At 35.6% G+C, this 15,080-nt stretch overlaps 1 protein-coding gene across 1 annotated transcript in view; it reads right to left on the bottom strand.

Moving 5' to 3' along the window:
* Positions 1 to 249: 249 nt before the first annotated feature.
* The window catches only part of CMPK1 (cytidine/uridine monophosphate kinase 1), a 29,291-nt gene continuing 14,460 nt past the window's right edge, over positions 250 to 15,080 (bottom strand). The window contains exons 2-6 of the mRNA XM_033114183.1: positions 7,129 to 7,275; positions 3,851 to 4,003; positions 2,546 to 2,622; positions 2,208 to 2,304; positions 250 to 1,293 (exon numbers count right to left, since the gene is read on the bottom strand). Coding sequence (XP_032970074.1) covers positions 1,252 to 1,293; positions 2,208 to 2,304; positions 2,546 to 2,622; positions 3,851 to 4,003; positions 7,129 to 7,275 — 516 coding nt within the window. The 3' untranslated portion in view covers positions 250 to 1,251. The remainder of the gene's footprint in view (positions 1,294 to 2,207; positions 2,305 to 2,545; positions 2,623 to 3,850; positions 4,004 to 7,128; positions 7,276 to 15,080) is intronic.

The raw sequence follows: 15,080 nt of genomic DNA, 5'->3' as shown, positions 1-15,080 counted from the left end.
GAAACAGTTTAATAAATCTTATAGTAAGAACCTTGGATACCATTTTGCATTAGTGATGGTAGAAAAAAGGTAAGAAAGGAAAAAACAAATTTCTCAGAGATTTTTAAAGAAAGAATAGAGTTAAGAAAAAATTCTTTTGGACTCTATAGACTTCTCTTTTTATTCTATACCTTTCCATACTTCAACATGATGCCAAAAAAAAAAACAAAAAACGAATTTACTGAATAAAAGTAGGCAGGAAAGGAATCAAACATTTATAAGATATATTTATTATTTTTCTGACCAAAGTGCAATGATTTTTAAATCTTCTTAAACAAATAACTATGAAAAAAAAGTATTCAAGAAAATAAAATACAAATGGGAAACTTAACCATTAGATTGCCTCTACTTTATACTAACCTTATATTTAGCCTAGAAAACAAACAAAAACAACCCCATTTTACCATAAACCTAGTACATGCATTTCAAGGTTCCACTGCTAGGAATTTTGTTAAGATTAGTTTAATCATTAATAACACTATATAATGGAGCATAAGAAATACGTCATTAAATGTGATCCTTGCCCCTTAACCTCAGATTTATGTCAGAATAAAGCTGACAATTCTGCCAGGCTCTGAACCCCCATTGTCACCATCCGAATCCCTGGAAGCAAAGACTATGCCCCGTCACACAACTTTGTACAAGTTGTAGTAAAAGGAAGCCTAAGTTTTCTTACCTTTCTATAGGAAATGGTCAGTTATTTGATAAGTATGAAAACACATCTAGGACTTCATTGTATGAGTTTGTTTACCAAACACATTGTGCAAGAACTGACTACACAAAAAGTTCCTTTGGAATTTGGTCCACAAATTCACTTAACAGGTTGGAAATTTAAAACCTGCAAGAAAAAGAGGAAGTAAGGAATCCCTAATCCTGACATATTGTAATAACTAAAGGGATATACGCATATACTAAAAAGTTATGCTCACAGAAGGCACAAACAATAAAAGGGATATTCTTTTTTAAATAAAAACAAACTAGCTAATACCCTTCTTTGTTTTGTGAGCACCATAGCTAAGATGAAGTTAGACCCGAATTCACTGACTACTCCTATAACCAAAAAAAAGATAAAAAATTTAATTTGTCTTACTTACTAGCCATTAACTGTTATGTAATTATGAAAGATTAAAATTGCCTTAAAAAGGGATTGTGATAGCAGCTATATCAAAGCAATATTCAAGCATGATTTCAAGGACGCTTTCAAGTTCACAGTTAGCCTTCTTTGTCAAAAATCTTCACAACTTCATCAAAAACCTGTAAAGGGAAAAAGATAATATTATTTAAAAACCAGAGATTGTTAAAATACCATATGGCTTAAAAATATGTCAATTTTATATTAATTTTCAAAATGGATCATTAAAAACATTATGATTTCTTAGTTTCATCTATTTTACTATAGACAGTAATATAATATAAATAATACATATAAAATTATGAACATGTTGCATTCAATTTTATTGTGCTTTTAGGACAAAACTTGATAGGCTACCCATAATTTGATAAAATGTAAACTGAAGTGGCTTATCTTCCTAGATCTGATTCTAAAACACTGAAGTTTTCTGATATATTTACCTCACTGCTATAGGAAATGACAATGGATAAAAACCAAAAATGACTATACAATAAAAAAGATCCAGAGGAAGAAGATTCAGGGAATCAGGAAAGATTAGGTGAATTCAGAGGCACTAGAAATAGTTGCTAGACACTGAGGGCTTGTAAACCACAATATCGAGACCACTGATTCATGAAGGAAGAGAGGGGTGTTGAGTCAAGGAAATGCTGGACCTCTGGAGCGACATGCTCTGTGATGGAAGAGACGGAGGCAGCCTGGGGCTCCTAAGCTAGATGACTTGAAATTCAGGTTACAGATTTTTAAAAAATGATTATGGTCCAAATTATAATTGTCAAAGTACCAATTTTCCAGTGTTTCAGAAAACAGGTTTAGAATTAATAAACTACCCACTTCTTATGAAGAATAAGTCTGAAATTGTAAAACCCATTTTAGACTGTATTCAAAACAGGAGAAAAAGCCTAATTTTTCATTTAGTCTCCAATGTCTTGGAAAGCAAACTAAAGTGTCATAATATTTCTTTTTCTCATGCCTAATCCTTGACCCAAAAATACATTTTTACTTGACATTTTTTGTAAGGCAGGCTAGGGATACTCACTTCATCAACAGATTTAGAAGCATCGATTTTCTTGACTTTCCCCATTTTTTCATATAAGTCAATAATTGGCTTTGTTGACTGAAGATAGGTTTGAATTCTGCAAAAGAAGCAAATATTGCAAGGTTCAAAGTATCCATCCATTCCCCCATGTTACAGGACAGCTCAGAGGACAACTGCATCTGACCCAACTGACTCCTTTATCATTTTCTCAGACAAGCCATTTTACATTTTGGAGCATAACGTTTTGTTTTTCTGGACCAAAATGAGGCAAACATTTAATCTGCTACTCAAGTTCCAAACTGAGATTGAGATGGCTGTGTATAAAAACTGCAAAGTACCTCTTTTCCAAGCTCTCTCTGTTGTCATCACTCCTACCACTGCTCTTTCCTCTCTCAAGACATCGTTCAATACAGATCTAAAAAGAGAAATAAAAAGTTATTTTACAAAAGAAAGATACAAATTTGACATTCTTTTAACCTGAAAAGAGAATAAAGTTTGAAGAGTTTAAAAAAAAAAAAAGAAAAACAACATTAAACCCAATGTGTCTAATTCATTAATCAACATGCAAAGTCCTTTTAAATTTAAACATGTGGTTCAATTTATATAAACTAGGTTAAATAAGTACAGAGCATAATAATTCATTCATGACTCAGTTTTTCCTGTGTATTTTTTTCAAACCGCAATAAAAAGAAGATCTGTATGTGTATGGTTCCATCTAGGATATATTATTAACTTATTAGGTATGAATTACATACCTCAAACTTTGTTCTATTTCTGCTTACTTTTCGATAATTCCATAAATACCCAAATATTTAAGAATCAACATATTTGCATTTGAATAAAGTACCCCTTGTTAATCGTGAATAAACATTCCTTAGTTATAAAGCTGTGGTAACATTCTAAAGTTAACTTTGAAGAATAAGTGGAAACATATTTTTGGGGGTTGGAAGAAGAGAGTTACATTTTTAAACAACTCAAAGGATGCAGCAAGTCCCTCCCCCAAGGCATATTTGCAATTCAACCTAAGAATAGTCAGCTTCCTTCAAGGCAGTACTTCAGATTCTTCTTCTTTCAGGCTGTTGGCATTCATTTAATGAAGTGTACAGGTGTCAGACAGTCAGGCCTTTTAACTAAATGATTCTAAGAAATTCATTTAGTTATTCAAAGGTATGTCAGAGTATGTTATTAGAAAAGCCGAAAAGAAAAAGAACACTTTCTTGCTTTTTTCAAGATCATCTTACTCTGAGAAGACAAATCAGGCACCTTCTATTATGTTTCCTTAAAACAGAAAGTTTTCCCAACTTTCCAGAAATGTGCTTCTCTTCCAGTAAACAACCATCCTAAGGCAAGACACTCTCTGATAACAGTGCATACCTAAGAAGTAACAGTGCAGCAGCTTCATTACCTAACATTATTGCTAATCAATTCTTAAAAACAAAGCAAAATGAAATAAATTCTTGTTACTTAGAAAAATAAAAGCAAATTTTAAGTCAACGAGGTTGTGGATGCCAAAGAGTGCTTAACACTCCAACAGCAAGACAGTGCTGTTCTGTCTATCCAATGTTCTAATTCAAAAAAGTACTGCTGCCAACATAAAATGTAAATACTAACATAAGTAAAGGGCGAATGAAGATTTTTGTTACCTCATTATTACAATCAAAAAACAGAACGAAAGATACATCTGCCTTCCCATCCATGGTCTTGTTCCAACCTTGAAGGTTGTCTTGATTTCTTGGAAATCCATCAATCAAGAATTTATTCTTCTGAGCATTGGCAGCCATTGTCTGATCCATTTCCTAAAGGAAAAGGAAGATTTAGGGTCAAGGCTATATTAACAAAATGTAATTTGTTAAGCAGGGTGGTGGATATATTGGTGTTTGTTTTATTATTATTCTTTAAATCATAAGAGTGAAGGAATCATAGGAAAATAACGACTTTAAGGAACTGAGCCGATGTATCAACATGGTTGCCTCAAGTTGGTAAAATTATGGGTATGTAGCCCTCCCACATTTTATATACACACACAATTCTTTCCTGTAGTTTCTAAATTTTCTATAGTAAGCACGTATTCTTTCACATATGCATTCACAAAGTTATAAACAGCAAAAACAGAAAAATAGGCATTAACCAATAATGCCTATTTTTGCTCTAGTCACTAGATACCCTATTTTACCTTCCCTTTCCTCTTCCCAAGTGTTTTGCTGTGGTGGAAAGTATGCTACTTCCATAAGTCCTCTGCAATAATTCAAATCTAACTGCAAAAACACTTTGGACAAATATAAAGAGATTGCTAGAATGGATTATTAGTGTGAGCTAAATTTTTTTTTTAACTGAAGCTAATTAAACCTAAATGCCACTGGCTACCCCAAAACACATGTAGAAAGTAAACAATACATTCAGAAAGAGACGAAGAGAAACACATTTCACCATCCTCTTCCAAAGTCAGAATTTAGGTAGAAGGTGGGGATATGTGAATGGGCGGTGCAGCTAGCTGTCTAATCTGCAAATCCTTACCACTATCAACCACCACGGAATAAGCGCAGATGCATGACTTTGACAAACTCCAAAGGAGCCTCTATTTCAAAAGAAACTGATATCTAGTCTTCTCAGTGCTCAAACTGTTTCCTAGGTCCCTCAAGAACAATGGCTGTCAGGATCCTTATTCATTTATCCCAGCATCTAGCTTCTCTAATATTCACAAAACTTCCACAGACGCTATTGGGCTACTGCTATAAGCATTTCTACCCTAATTATGGTAGTAGAAGATATCTGAAGAGGTACATCAGTATTCTACCCACTAAACATATTTATTTGAGGCCTACTATCAGAGAACATGAAGAGCAAGGTCATGGCGCCTGAGGAAGCTCACAGTCCAGGGCTAACAAATATGTAAGTTAAATGTGCTAAGTTCTATGATGAGGTATGAACTATGAACAGATGCTATGATAAAACAAAGAAGCAAGCACAAACTACCTGGAAACTCAGAGAAAGCTTTACTCAAGAGGTGGCAGCAGAGCTGAATCCTGAACAGTGAAATGGCAGGTAGAAAGGGATCCTGGTACTCTAGATGGTGTAAACTGGACGTATAAAGGCTCAGAAAAGAGAAAGCATAACAGCTTTCACGAATCTGAAGTAAGGTGCTATAGCGGAATCTTACGATGTGTGTAGAAAGTGGTGGGAGCTATGACTAGGAAGCATGTAGAGGCAAGAGTAATGAAGAACTTCATTGCCACACTAAGGAGTTGGTTTTTACTCTGGAAGCAATAAAGGACCACGCAGGGATTTTAAGCAGAAGAATATGTTCATATCACCTTTTAGAAAAAAACATCTTGACTGCACCTTGAAGGATGAATCAGAAGGAGACAAGGATGTTTAAGGTAAAAAAAACTAATGAGGAGGCTCTAGCAATGGTCAAGAAGAGGATCTGACTGGAAGGATCTCTCACTGAATCGATCTGGGGACGTGAAGGAGAAACGGATGGCACCCAGACTTCTGGCTTGGGCAGCTGGGTAGATGGTAGCACCATTAACTGGGACAGGAAATAAAAGCAATCACATTCTAGATGATGCATTCATTCAGTCTCTGACATGTTGATTTTGAGATACTTGTAAGACATTCAGATGGATGCCCAGTAGTTAGTTCGAAATATAAGTCTGGAGTTCAGGAAAAAGATTTGTGCTAGAGCTATAGATTTTGGCATCATTAGCACAGTGAAAGCTTTGGGCGTGGCTAAAACCAGCCAGCAAGAAATATATAAAATGAAAGGAAAACCAAGAATGAAACCCTTGAAGCATATGGTTTAGGAAACCTGCAGAACTATCAAAGATTTAAAAAACAGCAGTCATTGAAATAGTTAGAGACCAAGAAAAATGGTGTCACAGAGAACAAAGAAAAATGAGTTTCAAAAAAGACAGTAAGTAGAGTTAAACGCTACAAGAAAAAGGACTGAAAATATCCCCTAGATTTGATAGAGAAGATTACTGGTAACATCAGCAAGAATAGTTTCAACGAAGATGGACATAGAACCTGACTGAAAAGGTCTGATGAGCAGAAAGTGAAAAAATAAAAAATGTAAACCAGTCTTTCACAATGCTTAGGTATAAAGCAGGGAAAGGGTATTATAACCAGAGAATAGGAGAGAGGATTTATTTATTCTGGAATAGAAGCAGGTTACTCCAATCTCTGAGACAAGAGGAAAGAATGTGTGTGAATGAGCTACTCTTCATCTTCAAGTTTCTCTGTTTCCATCCAGATGCTCTCATCGGTCTTCAACTATTTCTCACTGTTTCCACTCTTGCATTTCTCCTTCACTGTTTCTTATATGCGAAAATACGCATTAATGACTAGCCTTGGGAATCTATAGTGGAGAGTTATGGAAATTCAAGGTATCTGTTTTTTACAAGAGACATATTTTAGTTTGACAGCTGTTAGTCTCAGCATTTCACCCTCAAGATGGTGATGCACGCACCAGAAAAGGAGGTATCAGGACTGAGAGAACAGCAACAATGGGAGGGTCATGGGAGAGAGGAAGAAAGGGAGGGAAGGAGAAAGGGAGGGGGGAGAAGGAAGAGGGAGAGGAGAGAAGAGGAAATTTATAAGAAAACAGAAAAGGGAAAAGAAGATGGGAGGGGGGAAGAAGAAAAAGAAGAAGTAGAAATTCAAAAGAGATTGCACACTGGGAAGGGTCAAGTGCACTGATAATGGATGTTAAGTTGAGCAGTAGCAGATCCTAGACCAAGGTAGAGGATGCCTGCTACTATCCAATTCCCAGGTAAAAGTGGAATTTCCATTCTCAAATACTGTGACCACTTCGACATGCAAGAAATTCAATACTTTGATTTTTTTAATTATTCAAAGAAAAGCTAGATTTATTTTCTCATTTCCTTGCTGGGTTTAATTGGCTGGCATTCACACTCCTTACCCTCTTTAACAAACTGATGGTTATCTCAACTGGCACAATCTTTCCATCTTTAATGTACTTTTCAATGAGTTCACCATATTCTGAATCTGGGTTCTTCCTTTCATCACGAAGAAGTTCTCCTGCAGAAAGGTGTGTGTAGCCATATTTCTGAAAGAAATAACACATAGGAAAGAAAATCAGCACATTCAACCCAGCGGTAGGACTATCGGTTCTTTTCCCTTCGTGTTAATTTCTATATTCTAATTTTCCTTACATTAAAAAAGCTTTGCTTGTATATTAAATAAACAATTAAGAAATCTGAGAGACATTCCATACAATTTCTCAATTTGCCTTAAAAATGTCCTTTACCTACATGGTAGCTACAATGTCCACAAGCCATGAAATGATCCCAAAATTTATCTAACTATTTAAGGTGATAAGGGAGAGCCCCCTCACTATAGACATTTTAAGTCTCCTTTTCCCTAGTTTCTTAGCTCCCTAGTCCCTAGTTTTCATCACTTTTTAAATCAGTATCTTAATCTTAAACTAAAGACTGCTCTGAGCCTAAATCATAGAATGTCTCTCATCCTCCGCTTCAGATAATTACCCAGAAGCCTGTGATTTAAGCTTGTTGATTGTAATCACTGTGGCCCAGCATTCTTTCCAGGCCACTCCAGACCCTGGGTAAACAAGGCCACCTGAATAAGTAGTATGAAGTCAAATGGACTTTCACCCTGTGTCAGTAGCTCGAGTCCCGCTCCTTGGGTCAGCGCTTTTAATCTATGAATCAAAATCTCTCTCTCCTCATCTAGGAGCCATTGGGATACAAACGATGCCCCTGCAAGGCTTCCAGTACACCCCAACCAAGGAGGCCAACACGGTCTTCCAGGTGGCTCTCGAGACCCCTTCCCCTCATCTAAGATCAGATAGGGTGAGAGTCCCATGAATCCCTGACAGGCAGGGACAACGGCCATATTCAGCAGGAAGCACACACGGAAGAAGAGATCTCCTGTCGCTCAACTTCCCATAGAGATTTATAGGGATCACGCCTCTGAGGCAGTTAGAGATAGGAATGGGGTCTCCAGACACTCCCGTACGTTCCACACAGCCTATGGAGAACCGCCCAGAGACCTCCCAAAAACCTCCCCTCTAAGCCCAAATGTTTCCCTTATCTGCCATAACCATTAACCACTGTGAAGACACTTAGAAGACACAAACTACTAACTAGATTAGACTGGTCACTCAAACCTGTGCAGTAAAGGCTACATGACTTTCATCTCACCTCAGCCTTATTATACCATCATTATAATACCATGCATACGCCTGGAAGTTCATTAATATCATTATAACACACTGAATTCTGGGAAGGAACATGCACAGTTTAAAAAGATGAGGTAATAGCCTCTTGTCAATCACAAATGTCAATCAAGTGGCCCCCACACCTAGAGAGGAGTAGCCCATTTTAGAAAAAAGAAAAAAACTCCAAGTCCTCGCCAGTCAGCACCTTTTGAGCTACTCTTTTGCTCCAGCCCACTCCTATGTCTTTGGGGTGTACTTTCGTTTCTAACAAACTGCTCTTTCACCACTGCCTTTTGGAGTCCCACTCAACTCTTTGTTTGGGATACCAAGAACCTGGACACCACACCGGGAAGGGTCTGTTCTCCAGTAACGAAGGCATTAACACCTCATTGTATTCCTCCACGAACACAATGTTTAAATGCTATTAATAATGTTCAAAGAAGTGCTTAACAAAAATTTATACAACTCAAGGGAAAAAAACTCTTACCACTGTTGGCTGTACCCACCTTCTATAAAAATCTCTGCTTCCCTTCCTTAAACTCAACACATGTAAATTGAGCTCATCAGCGTTTACACAAACCCCATTCTTCTGTTTTGTCCCTTTCTCAGTAAACAGCACACACAAGTCCTACCACCTCCACAAAATTAGCTTTCCTGACCATTCTGGAGAGTGGTCACACAATCAAACGATGTCTTAGAGTATTGCTGTCTCTCCATCTAGACCAGAATCTTCCTTCCTACTCTCAAAAGTCCATTTCCTACCTCGCTAGTTGTGACTAGAGAGGTCTCATATTGAAGTGGGAATATAGTTACCTATTTTATTAGTGATGCTTATTAAATTAGCTAATACACAGAAATTGCATACCAGAGAGCCTGACACATAGTAGATGATAAAAGCCATCAACTACCTCTTTGTCATCATGCAGATATTTATCTTAAATAATCTGGAAGTATTTTTGTATTACACGTGTGTATATATATGTAAACACACACACACCCTTTTTGTATTACAATGTGTATGTATTCACTTTCACTGTTTCGATAGACTAATCAAGAAGCTTAATAGAGATAATAAATATGACTATCCTATGAAAGGTCAGTAGTATAGTTTTCTTGTGATGATCGTTATTATTAAGGACTTACAAATGATGTATTAGGTCAGGGTATAGGGTAACAGTGGAGCTAAGTCATATAAGATGCTAAGGGATTGTTCTATTTCCCCAAGGCTGAAATGAGAAAACAATACAAATCTAAGAGACAGTATTTTCTGAATACTGGAAAGCTTTTTGTCCCACATGAACTTGCACGATTCCTTTTTATTAAACCTAAAGAACCATAAAATCTATTTTTAAAATATCTTTACTCTCAAATATCAGGGCACTCAGAAGTATATTCAATGTTCAGTTAATTTTTAAGACTCTCTAAATGGGTTTTTATCTTATTCATAGTAAGTGTACAAAAAATATTTGATAATTTATATTTCATCTTTAATTTCAATGTTAAACACATTGAAATGTTAAACATTGAATGTGTTTCAATGTTAAACACAGCCCACATTCCTACCTCCCTTTTAAAGTAGTGTTTCAATTACACATTTTATAAAAACTCTTTCAATTTCCCAGTGAGTTTTCTCTTTTTCTGGATTGCAGGAGCCATACATTCTTTATCCCTTTTTTATTTCCAAAAATTATTGGCTAAACTTGTTCTTGCTTACTAAAGTAAGCTAACAGTAAGGCAGTCAGCAAAGGAAATTAAATTCTAAACTATTTACTGACTAAAATTGGGTCAAAATTTGGTGAGAATAAACACAAACCATAGTATCATTCATGTCTCTCTTAGTCATACAGCTCCTTCCATTAGAAGAAACGATCAAAAGTATATTTAGTTGTTGTAATAGGCATTTAAAAAAATTCCCATCACTTACAGAAAATGAAAATAAATACAAGTTTTTAATTCTTTAAACTATTATTTAAAAATTATTTCCATACCACATTATTTTTAAATGCCTACTTTGATCACCAGTATAAGCAAACTTTTGAAAGATGGGTGTAAAAAAGACTTTATAAAAAATGAGGTGTGACCTACTTTCACATTGACGATGTACAATTTTCAAAAAGTGTTTTGCATATACTGTCCACAAAATTTTATAGCAGCTTCATTTCTCACTGATTACTTTGGCTCCTGCCTGGAAGTCTATGCTTGCTGGATGCTCTCATCTTGTCTAGAGATGACAGCAGATGGTAATACCGAATAAATGCATAAACAAACAGTATTAAACAATGGCAAAAGCTCAGTGAAACACCAAAAATACAAATTGCTCTGTACGGACTGCCTCTGCTGTATGAACAACATAGACATTTAGAAGTACAGCTAGCAATTTAGAAATTAGTATACACACTGTTTCCTGGCACTGCAGAGCTCAAATTTGCAAGCTTTATATTGCATTAAAATGGGTTTTGGCATATCACTTTTTTAAAAGAGAAACTAGTTGTAAACTGTAGAGGTATACAAATGATATTTTAAAAAAATAATTACACAGTTTGTCAAAAGAGAGAACACAACCTTATCTGCAAAGTTCAAGGAAACAAGGAATTTAAACAAATATAACCGTGTCAAACCTATACAGAAATGTCTTTCTATTTCTCATCCACATTCCTTTTTTTTTCAAATCTTCTATTCACCAGTTACTTTTTTATACTATAATTTTCTTAAGTATTTTGCTAAAGCTTTCCTCTTACCACAGAGTTTCTACAACAAAAAAGCAACTATCAGTTACATACTAGTTATTATGGGATCTTAATAACAGCTACACTTTAAAGAACATGCTTTCAAAGCATTCTGCTGTCATTAAGTAGTCACTGTTGCCAATTTTGAGGAAAGCAAGAATGGATAGTTCCCAGGCTTAACCAAAACTTTTTCACATTCTCTGAAATTTCCCAGCAATTAAAACCTAGTGGGTCACTAACTACACTCTTAAGAGCAACATTCAAAACCGCAGCAGGTTATAAATACTATAAACTACAATAATTACAATTACAAGCTACTATTAAACTAAAAACAGTAGTTTTCTAGTGACAAACGTATAAACTCAATTCATTTAGAGTAACTGTCTAAATGTTTTACTTTCATTTTCTCCTTTAAGAAGTTGAAAATAACTCAATAACTTTTATGAATTACACACTAAAATTTGGAGGGAGAAAAAAAAGTACCATGTTCTCAGCAAAGCACAAAAGGGCACTCTATATTACTACAGCTAGGCAAATGTTGACAACTTTATTGTACCAAGTCTCAAATGACCTTCTCTTCTTAGCAATTGTCTTCCCTTCTTTCTAAATTTAGGTAATGTGGCTCTATGTGAACAAAAACAACAAAAATAAAACGACAAAAAGTAAAGAGTTCAAGGCACAAATGATGCGTAAATAGGAAGTCCTTGGAGGCCAGAAGTGATGCACATGCCAGGCAGCTGTTCCTGTTGTCGTGACAATTAGGAAGTGCCAGGGGGTTGCTACTGAGCCCTGCATGACATAGAGGAAACATACTAACAGATACCGTGTTTCCCCGAGGTCTTATATTAATTTTTGCTCCAGTAGGGCGTATTTTCAGGGGATGGCTTATTTTTTCAGGTACCAACAATCTACATTTATTCAAATACAGTCATGTCATCTGCTGGAACATCGTCGTAAGGTACTAAATGCGTCCGTCTGGCTGACGGTCTTAACTGGGACTTATTTTCAGGGTAGGTCTTATTTTCGGGGAAACACGGTATTAGATACAAATATATTTTTAAAGCAACCGATTTAGTTAAAACTATTGGGTGTCCTTTAAACAGTTCACACAACTATGAAGCATTTAAGACTCAGTTTACTTTGCATTCCCTGTAAGATTAATGAAACTTAAGATCTAAATTCTGGTTACGTACTGTCAATAATGTACCTTCAGCAGAACACCTGGAAATGCTGCAGGCACTGTCCGGAGCCATCCAGACTTACCCGTCTGGTACTTCTTGCAAATAATAGCTTTAGAGCCTATAGCAGCCCAGCAAGACTTCATGTAAGGCTGTCATTTATTTCAAAGGCATTTCCAATAGAAGTTTTTCGAATTATGCTAAATGAGATATCTGGTAAGGATTTGGGAAACTTACTTTTCTTTGACTGTAAGAACAAGTACACAGTGTGCAGACAGTACTTAAAACTGGTCAACTGTTTAGGGTTCCTTCCAGTTCACCCATTGAGGGTTAGAAAGAGGTTTTTCCTATAATCACCATTAAAGAAAAGTTAACATAAAGATTATCTGATGGGAGGAAAGCTAAGTGTAATATTTGACTTAAATTGCTAGCAGATTTTCAATCTCATTTTCAGTCTGCCCTTATTGTAGTTCCAAATGTGTGCACTGTATTTGACCATGCCTATTTAATTGCAAATCTACATATTAATATAAACTATGGGAATTATAAACCCAGCTAAATCTATTCTTAAGCAAAAAGCTTTAGCAGATAGACTCCAAATTAATACGAAGCATACTTCTTTTTCTAATTAAAGAGTGATATTTTAAAAGCTTACATCCTGTAAAGGAGAAAAGAAGAAAGATATAAATCAATTCGACAATAGATAATTATAGCACTATTTCATTTTCCTCAATGTTTTGCGCTTCATGTAAAAAAAAAAATCTTAATTCAGGCAATACTTGGAACTTATTTTAAATCCATAAACATTTATTGAGTGTCTACAAGGCACCCGGCAATGTACTGATTCAGGGAAGGTAAAAAGGTTATATTCACAAGGGACTTGCATATATAAAGTGACTTGAGCTCTACTATTAATTAATAAAGGCGATTCTTCACATTTGCCTAACTTTCCTAAGGAAGTCAATCTTTACCAGCACTGCCTACTTGGGGAAGAAGTTGATGCTTCAGAGGCAGGGGCAAGAAAACGGAACAACAAATAAAACCGTAAAGATGAGCTGATGGTAGAACAGAGTAAAGGGGGTCAAATATACATGGTGATGGAAGAACTGACTCTGGGTGCTGAGCACAAAATGTGATTTAAAAAAAAGAAAGGATGAGTCAGAAGCCACCCAACATGTTGTCTCCTCATTTGTGTAGGCCTGGATATCCCTCTAACATTTAGCAAAAGGCTTTCCAAATAATTGAGGATTTTGGTATCTTATATACATACCGAATGGCCCCTACAGCAAATGTGAATTGGAATTTTCACATTCCAATTTCATTCCAGTTGGTCATTTCCAGTATTTTTATTTGAATTCATCTCAGCCCTTCTGAATCAATCTGCATTCCCCACATTAGAAGGGGATAGAAAATGGCCAAAGATTAAGACCAGACCCAGAAACCTCCAGGAATTCCAGGAGCTCAGAGGTAATAATTAGAAAACCTCCAACATGAATGACAGAAACAGAGGTCTTGTTAATCTTAGGAAACACTCATCTGATCTTGTTAATTAAATGCTCAATTCTTACAGTCACTGTAGAGCCAGAAGCTACACACTCATGTCACTGCAACCCAAATATTGTTGCAGGTGGTGTAAAAGCCTAGAATTCAGTTAACTCAGTTCCTGTGAGAACACTTGGAAGATATACATCAAACGACTCAGCTGTAGCCCTCGTCTCTGCTCTTTCACCTTATGAAAGAGAGGTTTCTTAAACACTAAGCAGACTCAACCGTATTTGTTACTTATTTTAAAAAGGTAAATAATATTAAAATGAGAATATCATTTACCCAGAGCATACCAAAAGAAAGTCACTCTAAGAGATATAACTACTTGAGAATGCAATTTGTAAAGAGCCTCATCACAAAATAACCACATTTTAATAGCTCAGGTTCTCTTTGAGAACTAGAATTTATTTGGATTTACAAATCAACACTTGAGAAAAATGTGCAAAGGACACAAAACTCTGAATTCAATAATATATGCAAACATATATTAGAAAGTTGAGCATCTGCAAAATTATCAAACTAATGCGGAAATGCATTTAGAGAAACACAAAACTCAACAAGGATCACAAGAAGTCATATACTCATAACACTGAACCAGAAGTTAAGAGATAAACTTAACACTCACAATTCGGTGTGACACTGGGAAATTTAATCTTTCTTAGATCTCAGTTTCTTCATTTGTAAAACAGAAATAAAATCTACACTACCAGAAATAATACTTGTACTACACAGTAAATATCATCATTAGCTGTTACAATTAGAAGCATCTCCTGAAGAACACAGTCTCCTAAAACACGTGGTCTAAGCTACTAGATTCAAGACCTACTATGAGAGCACTCAAGACAGGTCAGGGAGGAGTTAGACAAACTCATACAGGCCATTCCTGGAGCAAAGTCCAAAATAATCAGTGGCTAAACTACAAATTACATATGAATAAAAGAACAGAACTACCAAATTGGCTCAACAGCAAATGAAATGTATACAAGAAAAGAGCAAAGTGAAAGAATAACTACAGTACAAGAAAATTCAATTCATTATGCAAATAGCTTCAGAGAAGCTCCAAAAATTGGCATTACAGATATATTTGAGTATGTTAAAAAATTTATGAGAACTAACAAGAATTTACCTTGTTTACTATCTTTTTATAAACAAACAGATCAATAGTTTTCCTACCAACTAAAAATGATTAATTGAACATTATGTTAAGTGAAATAAGTCAGACAGA

This window comes from Rhinolophus ferrumequinum, chromosome 9, assembly GCF_004115265.2.
Source record: "Rhinolophus ferrumequinum isolate MPI-CBG mRhiFer1 chromosome 9, mRhiFer1_v1.p, whole genome shotgun sequence".
In the NCBI taxonomy this organism is placed as follows: domain Eukaryota; kingdom Metazoa; phylum Chordata; class Mammalia; order Chiroptera; family Rhinolophidae; genus Rhinolophus; species Rhinolophus ferrumequinum.
This window is presented reverse-complemented; position numbering and strand designations above follow the sequence as displayed.